Genomic DNA, 13869 nt, shown 5'->3' on the forward strand with positions numbered 1-13869 from the left:
CTTAAAAGGTGAAACTAATATATGAGATAGACTCATTACATGCAAAGCAACATAGTTCAAGCCGTGATTTGTCATAATTGTGATGATTATGGCTTACAGCTCATGAAAACCCCAAGAACCCCAAATCCACAACCTCAAAAAAGTAGATTATTACATTCAATCAATAAAACAAGAATTGTACATAGAACAATATCGGACCTCTGAAAAGTACAAGCATGCATATGTACTCAGTACTTGGTTTGGGCCCCTTTTGCAGAACTTACTGCAATTACTTTTGCACGATATTCTAATTATTCGAGTTTCACCTGTAATTCTTTAAAGCGAGTTGCAAAATATTGTTGCACATTCCCGTTGCTTGTCTGTTTTTACAAGTTTTCATGACTAATTTACACATGATCTACAGTGAATAATGCCACTTTCTGCAGCTGTTGAGGAGTACTCTAGCGGCAACCTCTTCAGCACCAGTCGTAATCCAGTGTATGACAATATGACACCATCTTTATTTGCCTCTTTTGGGGGGCTTAGACACATCTACACTGCTGGTCTCTTCAATTTTAGCGTCTGCTAGTCATCAGATGATCAATGCCAACCTTGTGGGGTCTAACTAAAAAAAATATTTAAAGAAGAACTAGCATAATCTCTGATGGATATATGTAAGCAAATCCAGAAATCAGACAGTTAACTTCAGATCTGGATAGGAAGTGGAAAGATTATTGATAACTTGACACCTTGTAAGCAAGGAAATGACAGACACTTAATTATCCAGAATTAAGACCTTGGAAGCTTGAGTTGCAGATTTCAAAAACCGATCTGGACGGGCAAATACAAGAATCCTGGTCTGGCAGAATCTGTTACAGCGTTTTAGAAAACCACGGTTAATTTTCTGTTTTTAATAAGTCAACAAGAGCACATTTTGAAACCATTGTATCCACTATGAAATTCTGAGCTTCCCAGGATTGTGGCATTTAATCTCCACCATACTGACACGCAAGATCGAAAATGTTAGCAGAAATATGGCAGCACTCTCCCAGGAATGCCCAGTCCTGATCTTTGATGATCTCTTACAGAAGACTAGCTAGTATTTTGTTATGAAATTATTGACAATATCCCAAATCCAGTACATATAGGGCTTCCAATTTTACTTTTAATTTCAACACAATTGATTATACACCATCAAAAGCCTTGCTGAGAAATGCCAAGCCCTAGATTCTGCATGACTTCAGGTGAAGCATGTTCTTCTGTCTCTGATGTTTCTGGAAATTGATCTCTGTATTGTGGATCTGCTACTTCTGTGGCCTGTTGTTTTTCCTCTTCTGTCATATTGCCACCTGCAGGAGGTCAGCACACTGATAAACTAAAAATGTTAAGCCAGTCACTGTATAACGCCACTTTAAAAAATAATTCCTCAGTGTTTTGGTAGCGTCCTATGAAGATAGAGGTCTTTTCTTCAGCTCTGCCTAAATATAGTCTATCAATTTTATTATTTATTTTATTGTATTTCTTTTATGTGTGACTTCATTAAGGACTTCAAAAGTCCTTAACGGCTCTCTACATGGCTTTGGACGCCGTATCCAGACCTCACTGGACCCAAAAAATGTGGGGCTAGCCTAGAATGTGGCATTGGGGCACTGGGCTCTGCATTGTGGCACATTCCAGACCTTTGTGTACTGTTAACCACAGAGCGCACTCCAGGTCTAGAGCATAGCACAGCCTTTGGTATCTCTGAAGACTTTGGGCTCTGCATTGTGACTCTTTCCAAGCCTCTGTGTACTGTGATAGATAGCCAGGTCCAGACTTGTCTGTTAAGGTTCTCATTCATCCAGGTCATGGTTTATCTGTAGAACATTAATCAAGGCAACTGGACTTGCTGTATTTTTCTGGAAGACGTTTTGGCAGTCATCCGACTAGCTTTCTCAATTTAGAAATCTTTCTCAGATTTCTGAATTGAGAAAGCTAGTCGGATGTCCCATGAAACATCTTCAAGAAAAATACAGCAAGTCTAGTTGCCTTGATTAATTTTTTTCAGGCAGGTCCAGAGCTGTTGCACATCCTCTTTAACCCAGTCTCTGAGGGTTTTTCAGTACCCCCAAAAGAGACTGACACTTGTCCCAGGACCCCTATTACTGAATGGACCTCCACCTCTAAGTGTGCCTGAGGCCCCTATTATATCTGATTGAGTCTTCTTCTGAAGAGACTTTATTTCAGCAATTTACATATGACTCGCAGGGAATGCTTGACAATCTTATGCAGTACTTCTGCCCTGCATTTGAAGGATCAGCCTGCTTTTTTCAGGCATAGGCTCTTTTAGAGCTCTTATGGCTGCAAAGACTTTCCCAACACTCTGTTTCCAGTCCTTAAAGAGGAATGTTTTACAATCTGTGGAATCATGGGTCCTTCCTGACAAATGTGAAGAATCTTTTTCCCCTTTGAAAGGGAATTTGATAAGTCTTTGCCCATTATAGACAATCTTGCCATCCACCTTAACAAGCATACCACCAAACAAGTTGATGGTTTTCTTACTTTTTAGGGACACTGACAGACAGTTGGACTCCCTGCTCAGGTCCCAGTCTGAGTTATCTGGAGTGACCCTCTGTCCTCTGTTGGCACTGACTAAACTTTGTAAAACCATGTATACTGTGGATCAAATTTCTTAAAGGAGGCCCTCCTATTTTTTAGAACATATGTCTGGAGCCCTGTTTTTCAGTTACATAGTATTTGAGGTTGAATAAAGACCCAGGTCCATCAAGTTCAACCTTTGTGTGTGTGTATTGAACATGCATTTGTGTGAGTCCCTGTGTGGTCTTACTTTTTAAGAGTACAGTCTCTGAGGACGTTATCTAACTGATTTTTCAATGAATCAATATTCTCTGCTGATACCACTGCTTGTGGCAGAGAGTTCCAAACTTTAACTACTCTGACTGAAAAAAAGCCCCTACACCCTGTGTGGTTACATTTTTTCTCTACCAATTTTAGGTGGTGGCCTCTAGTCTTTGTTAGCGAGTTTAACGAAAAAAGTTTATTGCGGATGGTGCTGTTACCATTAAATATTTTGTACATCAAAATCATGTCCCCTCCTTTATTTCCTCCCTTCCAACGTGAACAAATTAAAATTTAGCAAACTTGTCTCATAGCTTTGATCCCCCAGCCCCTTAATTAGTTTTGTTGCCCTTCTCTGGACTCTCTAGCTCAAGCACATCCTTCATGTGGATTGGTGACAACAATTGAACTGCATGCTCAAGATATGGCCCAACTAGTGATCTATAAAGTGGCAAAATTGTTGCTTTGTCTCAACAGTACTTTTTCATACATGACAGCACTCTGCTAGCTTCTTTGCCTCAGCCGGGTATTGCATGCTGTTATTCAATGTGTGGTCGACTATGACTCCCAACTCTTTTTTCCATTTCTGACTTCCCTAGTGGGGTACCCATTAATGTGTATTCTGCTTGCCTATTTTTAACCCCACAATGCAGTTCTTTAAATGTTTCAACATTAAACCTCATCTGCCATATAGTTGCCCACTCCCCTATTTTATACAGGTCCTCCTGTAATGTTATAATGTCTGAGTCCGTGTATATTACCCTCCCAGATTTAGTATCATCAGCAAACAAAGAAACATGGCTGTTAATAATAATAATTAATAAACAGGTTAAACAGTATTGGGCCTAGGACAGAACCCTGGGGCACCCCACTCTTGAACTTAGACCAATTTGAAAAAGCCATTTATCAATACTCTCTGATATATTTACACGCTATTTCATCTATGCCCATAGATTTAAGCTTGTGTATTAAAGGAAAACTATGAGGTGAGTGATTTTCACTCACCTCAAAGTTCTAGCCGACCAGTGACAATGAGACTGTCACAGGTCGGCTCAGTAGATCGGGAGGTGAGCGAACATATACCGGCCACTATGCCACAGTACCAAAACTGTGTGGCTACAAGAAAGCAGGCTGCGTGGGATCCCCCAGAGCATTCGGTTTAAGGGCAAACCAGTGATCTGTCAGGGACCCCTTATGGAAGTTTGGAATTTGCTGTGTGCTGACCCCTGGTCCTTCAGGCACTGTTGGCGCAAATGAGATGATAACAGAGAAGACAGAGATCTGAAAGACAGTCCAAATGTGAGGGCTTGCGGCAGACAAATGAAACAAAGCAGAAAAGTACACGAAAGGTCAGTCCAAGCAAGGAGCAGGTCAGAAGCAAGGCACAGGCGGGAGCTTAGAGGCAACAGGAACGTTGGTCAAGCACAGGGAGCTGATCTGAACAGCTGTTAATTAATTAAAGAGATTGGAAGGCTGGGCAGGATGTGGCCAAGAGTCGAGGTATATTAATAATCGGGTGAGTTGGCAATGAAGTTTAGCAATGAAGTGAGAACCGAGCACTTCTTAGTAGAGTTAGAGTTGTTAAGTCAGCGAGGGACATCAATATTTTTTAATAATTCAAGGAGGTAGAAATTTCTTAGCCAAAGTTATCACATAGGAGTTTTTTTCAAATGTTCGGCTCCCATCCGAGATCCTGACCAATCAAGGAACTTTTTTTAAACTAATGGTTTTGAATAGGGATGCACCAATACCGTTTTTTTGGTATCGAGTACCAAAAATGTTTTCCCGGTACTCGCCGATACCAAATACTGCTATCAGAAGTCTCATTAAGGAAGCCGGGCGACGTGTAATGACTCACCACCCGGCTTCCTGTTTAGCCGGGAGGTGAGTCAATACACAGCGCCAGGCTTCCTGATTGACCGGGAAGTTGGCTCCGTGCTACCTCATCAAAACAAAAACCCTAAAGGGAAATGCTCAAGAAAGTGAACCTTGGGGTCATTGAGGAGTCCTCATTCTGTAACCATTTCTGAAAATTAAATGAGGTCTCTAAGCTAAATGCGTATTCAATGTCTCTGCTGAATTCATTATATAGTTTAGATCCAGCCAGAGACATCATCATCCTCGGTTTAACAAAGGGTTATTGGTAGATCCACTCTTCAAAGAGAGTAAGGGAAAAACAGCATTTGCTACACCATAGGAGTTGTTTTACAATGCCAGAATGCCGTTTGGGTTGCACAAGGTTCTGGACACCTTTCTCGGATGGCACAGAATAAGGACAAGAGGGTCACTCGGAATCACTAGGTGGTTTTTCACTCTTCATAATTTCAGATTTACAATGCTGAATAGACCTGGGCGAGTGCACCAGAATGCGGACACCCTATCCAGGGCCCATTGTAATGTTGGCGATGTTCTTGGAGTCAAAGGGAAGGAAGGCTATCTGTAGCTGCTAGGAAGCGGGAAGATCCTGCTGACCGCTAGGGATGAGATGCGAAATGGCTTTATAAGCACGTTTTTTTGTTTGGACTTGTTTGTGGTTTTGCCCTTTTTGTTGGTTAGGGCCTTTTTGTTCCATCTTTTGCTGTTGAAACCTATTTTACATTCAAGTCTGTGGCTGCTACCTCTTTACCCCCTAATCCACAACAGATAACTTTATTTTACACATTAGACTCGCCAACATCCATTAGTGCCTAGCTCTAGTGGATACCTGGAAGGAAGTCAAAGGTCCCAGTAATTATTACCCATATTTTTTATTTAGACTATCTAACCCTGATACTTATAGCCAAACGCATGACAACATGTTTAAATTAAATAGTGGCCATAATTGATTGTGGCTATGGTGCACCCACAAGGCTCACATAGGAGGATTGCCCAAATAGCCTCTAAGTTAAGCATGAAAGCACATGACACTATGCTAGAATTTTATACAATAGCAAAACAAAGAAAGCACTTAGATGGACTCAAGCTTTCTATTAGAGATGTGCAAACACCCTGGACACAATACTTGAACTCTTTTTATATAATTATCTGTAAAGTTTCCTTGCTCCAGCTGACCCCAGCAGCCAGATTACTTCTTAGCCAAGATCCCTCGAAAAGCATGAAAACTAGCAAAATGGGGTCCATGTTTTCAGTTCCATCTGCTGAAAGAAATATTTCACTTATTGTATTCCCTAATTTAAAAAAAATGAATCCCTAGGTAAAAGGATGCATAATCGGTTCATTGAGTACTGAAGCCCACAGTTTACTTTACTTGAATGAAGCATCCCTAAACCCAATAAATTTAAAGCAGTAGAAAAACTATTTTACTAATGTAAGATTTTAAATCCCTCACATCTATACTAGACTACAGATTGGACAAGAACAATTTCCGACTGTCACATAAAGATCAAGTGGGTTTTACACCATTATATTAAGCTGACTTAAACAATCAGCAGAAAATTAAATGTTGCTAGTCCTTTTGGTGTGTTGGCAAACTTTGGAATTTCAAGTAATTCATAAAGGCTTTGCAAATTCTTTATACTATACTATTCAGCTTCCGCTTAACTCCCATATTTTACACTCCAGACTATTTATGTTCATAGAGGAACAAGAAAAGGATGCACCTTCAGCTAACTTTGTGTCAACTGAACCATTGGCAGGAACGATGAGAAGGAAACCTTCTCTTAAAGTACTCTTAAAATACTCAGAAATTCAAGGTGTACATAAATTTAAATTGCATCTGCAAACTTTTTTCTAATTTGATGTCTAAGTTTGCCAAAGTTTTGGGACTACATCTAAAACTAGATAAACCCAAGGCCTTCTTCTGCAAAACATATCCACTCTACTCCTCTCCAAAAGCAGTATGAGGAGACTTCATACCCCCCTTTCTTTCCTGGAGAAATAAAAAACAGACCTCATGGAGTAGAAAGCCCAATCCCTTGATTGCTAGGCTACAATCCAGAGATCAAGTGTTTCCCCGAAAATAAGACCTAGTTGTGACCATTCCCAGGGCCGGTGATGGCATAAGGGGGAACTTGAAGAGCTGCGGGAGAGGCAGGAGAGAATCAGCGGTGCCAACGAAGCCAGCGCTAGAGGGAGAGAGGTGGCACCGGAGGGAGCAGAGCCGCATAAGCCGATGCCTCCTCTACAGCGCCGGCTCCTGTCACAGGCGGAGTGATACCACATGCACTCCGCCTGTGAGGAATTGATAGTAAAAGTGCGCTTCGCTCATTCTGGCCAGTGATTGGCTACCAAATTGCTCTTGGAAAGGTACGGCACCCCTGATTGCCCTGATCACCATATTTTTGTACATGAATAAGTGTGGATTGTTGTACATTAAAAAAAAAAAGACCTATCCCAAAAATAAGACCTAGTGTGTTTTTTTGAGCCCCCAAAAATATAAGACAGTGTCTTATTTTCTGGGAAACATGGTAGTATGCATGGTACTCGTGCTAGGTGATACTTTAACTGAGGTTCATACAATGGTCTTCAAGGGATAGACATGTACTCCAACTAAATGTGTAAAAAAGTGATCTTTACTCACCCCTTTTTCGTGACAAGGTCAATGATGCCTAGCATGCTCCGGTTAATTTGACTAAAATAACTATGTGGCAAATTTACATTATTTTTCAGGACATACAAGGCTTTTTATTTGCTTCACTGTAATAAAAACCCTGCCGGTAACTTTTATTATATGCTAATGGGAAAAATTTAGAAACATTTTTTTTTTTTATAGTTGACAATTACAATATAAAGCTGACGTCAGCCTAAAGGTTGAAGTGTTCAACTGCAGGCGGCTGAAGGCTTTTATTTTATTTTTTACAATGGAGCCCACAGTCTGCATGTAATCACTGTGTCATAGCTTTTGTGATCACGTGATCAGGAACTGTGGCAGCCAGGATTGGAAGCCAGCAACTGGCTGCTAGCTCCTTAAGAAAAGGGCAGTTATAAAATTATCCCCATGGAGGCATTGTGCTCACACATCAGGAAGCAGCACGTGCTGTAACTCTTCACATCAGCAGTTGAAATTGCTAACAGAAAAGTTTTATAAAATGCATTGCAATGTGTCCTGTGTGGAAAAAGTCCTAAACATTTCAGGGAAACAATGACCACAGAATAGGGGAGCAGAGACGCCTCAAAAAGTAGAGCAGACGGGCAGAGCAAGAGCCAGGGGAAAAGGATAACAATGTAGGGCAAGGAAAGGTGCCACACAGAAAGGGCGTTTAAAACTGAGGATAGCTGACCATAGGGCAGTTTAACACTGAGAGCAGGAGTTAGTGCATGCTCCTCTAAAGTGAAGGGTAGGAGTCCTGTATTAACACAGACAGGAAACACGAAGTGGTCTTCTCTTTATATTATATACAGAAAGTTTGTGACTGTTGCACAGTTTGCTAAGCTCCCTATTACTGCATTACAACAGCATTACTGCATTTCCCAACAGTTTTGGGGAAATGATTTCTTCAGTCATCTTACCACCAAATTCAATTTTCTACAGGATACAGTTAATCTAATGAGAATGTCTGAAATATGCCACACATTTATAGTAGATTCACTGCTAAGAATTTACTGAATAAAATACCAGCTTGCACTCGGGAAGGAATGTCTGCATGTAGATTTTCAGTATCTGAGCAACAGCAGCTAGAGTGCCATTGGTTTTACATCTCTTGTGCATTTGAATTCAGTTATTTGGCAAAATTAAATCATCCATATTCCTCAGTGATGACGTCTCTTATGAATGACAATACAAGCACTGCTTTCTCTTCACTATGTACAAATTAAAGCCTTTCACAGTGTAATTTGAACATCTGCTGTACACTGATATGATTGTGCATATTTGACCATGAGCTAAAAAGCATCTGACTGTAAGACTGCTTCCTAAAGACTATTCCCCATTAGAGAACTAATGTTGTATTATAATGACCATTAACAATTCTTTTATGTATGTACATGAAAATGTAATTTTTTATTTTATGTTTTAGTAAAGCTGCTTTACTGTTCAATTATTGTTTTTGGTGTTGTATTTTACATTTACATTAGTCTTGCCCTTGTCAATCATAATTTGTGGCTACATACATTTAAAGCCAGCTAGGGGTTTACACAATCAGACCATTGTATATTTATAAATACGTGAATATAACATCCATCACGCATTTTCTGCATGTGTGTCTTCCTAGTGTTGTGTTTTAAATGGCAGTGAATGTTTGAATGTCACATTCACTGCTTTAAAACTATGGCACTAATTCAGCTATATGTGGTACAAAAATTGCAGCATGATTACAGTGGGTATGGTTCAAAAGGTCAAGGTTAAATACAGCTCCTGAGAACTGTATACACTGCACACAAACACTGTAGGCCTTGTAGCTGCAAAATATGCTTTAAAGCAGAACTACACATCATATCCTTAACATCCAAGGAAGGAACCACCCTTAGTCTCTATTTGTATTGCAGTTGCCATAGTGCTGCGCATGTGATCAGCTATGACACCAGCCATTTGAGGGCTTGAAAGTTCATATGAGAGCTAAAATAAGCCCACTGGCAAACTTGGCAGTTATTAATGGAGCATGACTTGAAAGTACCTGTTTAGGGAGACCATCCACCATTCACCTCTGCATCCCTTGTACACCGCTCACTTCTGCATTGCACTTCTCGCGCACCTCATCCACTGCTTACCTTTGCATCCACCGCTGACCTCCCCTTGTCAAAAATGTTTCACTTCTGCACCTCCTTCCACTACTGCTTATCTCTACACCCACAGCTCCCCTATTTCAACAGTGCTTACCTCTACAGACCCTGAACCCCTGTTCCATGACTGCTAACCTCTGCGTACTCTGCACTTCATCTCCAACAGTGATCACTCATGCACTAATCCACAAATCACCTCTGCACCACAGCTCTTTGCCCATTACACCACTAATCACATCAGCTGCTTTAGATTAGCTCTACAAGGTGCATAAAGGTGCCCATACACTGGTCAAATTTCGGCCGGTGTTTAATGTACCGTACGACATTTGCAGTGTGTTTGTGGGGCTGTCTACCTTTCAGCCGGCATTCCTCGTTCAGCTGATTGCAGGAGTCGGCTGGAATATTTTTGATAGAGCAGAGACGGTAGCCAATGAGCTGCCTGCTACGATCGTGTACTCTGACAGGTGCCGGAGGCACCTCTTAGTATACAATGTACACATCGGGATTCCTCGATCAACACACTATTTCTGTTGGAGAAATTGGGCCAATTTTTTTTGTTCAGCCCGCGGGTTGAACGAAAAAGAATGAATAGGTGTATGGCCAGCATAAGGCTGTACATGTTGTTGCATTGTTTGTACAATGTCACTTCTCCCCTTGTTCTGACAGGAGCAGTGGCCCACGGCAGAAGGGTCCATGATCCAGATTTGGTCGCGACCCATACTTTAATAAACGTTATACTCTTGATCTGCATGCTGTATCGTAAAGAAATATTTAAAACAAAATATGCAAGCTGAAGATTTGTGTGTGTATGTATATATATATATATACATACACACTGGAAAATATTTATAATGTTTATTTAATTGATATCTTTGGTCTAATTTAATATCTTATTGACTTTCAGCTACTGATTGGTTATGAGTCAGGCACAGTAGTGTTATGGGATCTCAAGTCTAAAAGGGCGGACTACAGATACACATATGATGAGGTATGTAAAAGCAATATTTTACTTTTGCCACAATCACAAGCAGCAGAAGTGTGTCACATGCTGTTAGTATTGTAGATGCTAACCTGTGTTTACTAGCTTGTCCAGCTACAGATTGTATTACCTTTAACAAAGCCATCTCTTTGCTGTGTTTTGATCATAATTGCTGACCCAACTGCCTGTAAACAGTGGCAGATAGTCACAAAAGAGTAAAGAGAAGCATTTTAAAAACTGCACTGTAAGGATAAGAAGGGGGCTGTTTTATGAGGCAACTTATCTGAAATCTGTAGCTATATTTAAAAGGTCTTTTTCGAGTACATCAAGTGCTAAGGAGCATGCTCTTCCACATTCTAAAGCAAATAAAGATGGCTTCCTAACATTTTTCTTTAAATGGCCATACAATCTATATAAGTGCTTAGAGCTATTACATTTTTTAAAAAAAGTAGGAGGGTTTACATTGCTGTCCTTTTCTCAGTTAGGGAAAATGTACCTTACTTTCTTTGCTAGTGACTGCAGTCAACAGTGTTGTGATAACATGTGTGATTTGTGGAGTATTTTAAATATCATTTAGTCCACAAGTCAAGGATGTGATTATCGGATCCCAGAAACAGATAAGTCCAACAGAGTATATACAAATAATGTAATAATAAAAGCCCTAAGAATTCCTTTCATAGTTTTCATGACTATATACCTGGGGTCTTCCTCTAATCTCTTCCCTTCATAAACAGCCATTAACACTTGAGGGATTTCTGATTGGCTGATCTGATGATCCCTTTGATGTTACAGTACTTAAAAAAAAAAAAAAAAAAAATCAGTTCTGGCAGTTAACTAGACAGGTTTCTTTTGAAGAAAACCCTGTACAGCTGTTTCCATAGTGTACAGTCAACCTATGCTCAACAACCCTGATACAGTCTTATTAGCCTACTGGTCAGGACGTTCATCACAGTAAACCCTAGTTAGCATAACACTGAGGTATCTTATATCAGGCAAAGGCATACCTGCCACCACATTAGTATACACCCACATACACCACAAACATATCTTGCAGGCATAGTTCAAGTCATGCAAATACCCCATAACTTACAACATACAGAACCGGGAGTGAGAGGAAATATATTTTGCAAATTGCATTAAAACACATTTTAGGAGAATGGGAAAGGAATATGAGGGTAGGGGTGTTATGTCTAGCCTTAAGCATATTTAGGGTATATGATATTCAAACCTTGCACAGGAATATTTCAGACACTACAGTGGCAAATAGGGGGGACGGGGGTTGTGATAAAGGTAAATACCAGTGTTAATTTTGACAGCAAATTTCATTTTAGTCTTCATTTTAGTCTTTTGACTAAAATGCTATTTCTCCAATCATCTTCCAGGACAGCAACCTAAGTAAGCCTGCTGTCCTGGACGATTCTTAGAAATACCGTTAACGGTAAGACTAACCGTACATTTCTCCAATCATCTTCCAGGACAGCAACCCGAATTAGGCTTGCTGTCCTGGAAGATTCTTAGAAATACTGTCACCGGTAAGACTAACAGTAGATTTCTAACAATCTTCCAGGACAGCAAGCCTACTTAGGTTGCTGCCCTGGAAGATTCTTAGAAATACCGTTACCGGTAAGACTTTCCAGTAGATTACCGTTACCGGTAAGACTAAATCTCCAGTAGATTAAGTCGACTACAATCTTATGGGTTTATTTAAAGTGTAATGCATTATTTAAGCAATTCTCTAGAATTTCCAAACTCATATGTTCCTGGAGTAAACCTCTATTAACCTGTTATTGCTTATGGTATTAATTTTTGAACATGCAATACAGGCACAGATTTAGCTGTTGTGATATAGAACATCTTTACCTTAAAATTAAATAAAACCCTATTTCATAAACAAACAAGAATATTACTTTTTCACAAACAGATGTGCAACTTTAAAATATATATAAAAAAAGTAAACTATTGACTGTAATACCACTGCACATATTACCTGAATATAAAACTTTAACCGTTCTCTGTTAATAATGACTACAAATATCAAGTAACAACACAACAAAACGTTCTGCAGCTAACATAGGTATAAGAAAACCCATAGTCGTGGGTTATGCTTATATCTATAGGAAGAATCAACTGACTATTCTAATTCTCGAATACCTTTAAAGAAAAAGGTCACAGGCTAAAATGCCATTAGTGCATGGAACTATAACAATCACTACTCTTTATCAACTCCTCTCTTTCTCTCAGCATTGACAAAACAGGTAAATATCCCACTAAAAATAGACCTGTAACTTACAGTGAGATGCATTGTGTTTGCTAGCTAGTGTCCCGCTGGGTAGATCAGTAGGTGGTTATTCAGTTGTGCATGTCTCACTACTGCAGGAAGAGCTCACGGAACCCAAAGTTGAAAAGTCCCTCCCATTTTCATGTTGTTTTCATTCATCGAAAATTCACTGAATTTTTGTCATCGTTTTTATCCTATTAACTTGTCTATTACTTAGTTTTTGGTTCATTTTCGTCACTAAAAAACATGCAGATGATGAAAAAAAAAACCAAATAATTTGTCAACGAAACTAACACTTGTGGAGCCTTCTAGCAAGTAAACCGTTTACTGTATCTAGTGGAGTCAAAATACCGATTTGTTTCAATATAATGCTTTCATGGTCAGACAAAACGAGAACATTGGCTATCCCCTCTATCATCCCTTTTTTTCAGTATATTGTCTGCAAAATTATAAATGGATTTGTACCCCTCAGTGTGTTTGATGTGGCACAGCATGGCTGCATTGTAAACTAAAATGTTTCTACAATACATCACACAAGTGAATAAGCAAAAAAAAAAAGTCAGCATATAAAATGTGCATGGAGTTCCAATATCTGACCAGATTTTAGTTTAATACTTCTAAGAATTAGTATTGTGGACCAGCATGTGCTGGAATTCTTAGCTATCATGCAGTGTATTCAGTCTTATCTCGAAATACTTAATGCTTAGAAGATAACCCCTTTAAGCAGAAAATGCCAATTGGGGGATTAACATCTGGCAGCTAATGCTCCGTCTGTTAACTAACAGCACTGAAAGGTCATGTGAGGCGACTCCATGTACATCTGTCATTAGCCCACTCCCCACTGACTAACTTTTCCTAATTTTATTTTTTAGCCTCCATCTGAAACCATTACTACAAATTCCACAGATGGTTTAATCCCACTTGGTTTACTCGCAGCTACTAATAACATAATAGAAATATCTGGATTACAAAGTATTGAAACTTTGCATTTTTATGTTATGGGTCTGGAAGAATGAAATGCTTCCTCAGCAATGGAAATTGTGAATGTTTATAGCAATGTAACTGTCAATATGGTTCTATTTTTGCTATTCTGTGACAGATAAATTCACTTTAGGTTTCTACATCCAGTAGTAATGTT

At 39.5% G+C, this 13869-nt stretch overlaps 1 protein-coding gene across 3 annotated transcripts in view; it reads left to right on the forward strand.

Annotated features, from left to right (window-relative positions):
- Positions 1-13869, forward strand: part of STXBP5 (syntaxin binding protein 5) — a 321945-nt gene that overhangs the window by 181949 nt on the left and 126127 nt on the right. For all 3 annotated transcript variants that reach the window (XM_018557367.1, XM_018557369.1, XM_018557370.1), the window contains exon 7: positions 10379-10462. In XM_018557367.1, coding sequence (XP_018412869.1) covers positions 10379-10462 — 84 coding nt within the window. The remainder of the gene's footprint in view (positions 1-10378; positions 10463-13869) is intronic.

This window comes from Nanorana parkeri, unplaced genomic scaffold (genome assembly GCF_000935625.1).
Source record: "Nanorana parkeri isolate BGI_ZX_2015 unplaced genomic scaffold, ASM93562v1 scaffold281, whole genome shotgun sequence".
NCBI classification, from domain to species: domain Eukaryota; kingdom Metazoa; phylum Chordata; class Amphibia; order Anura; family Dicroglossidae; genus Nanorana; species Nanorana parkeri.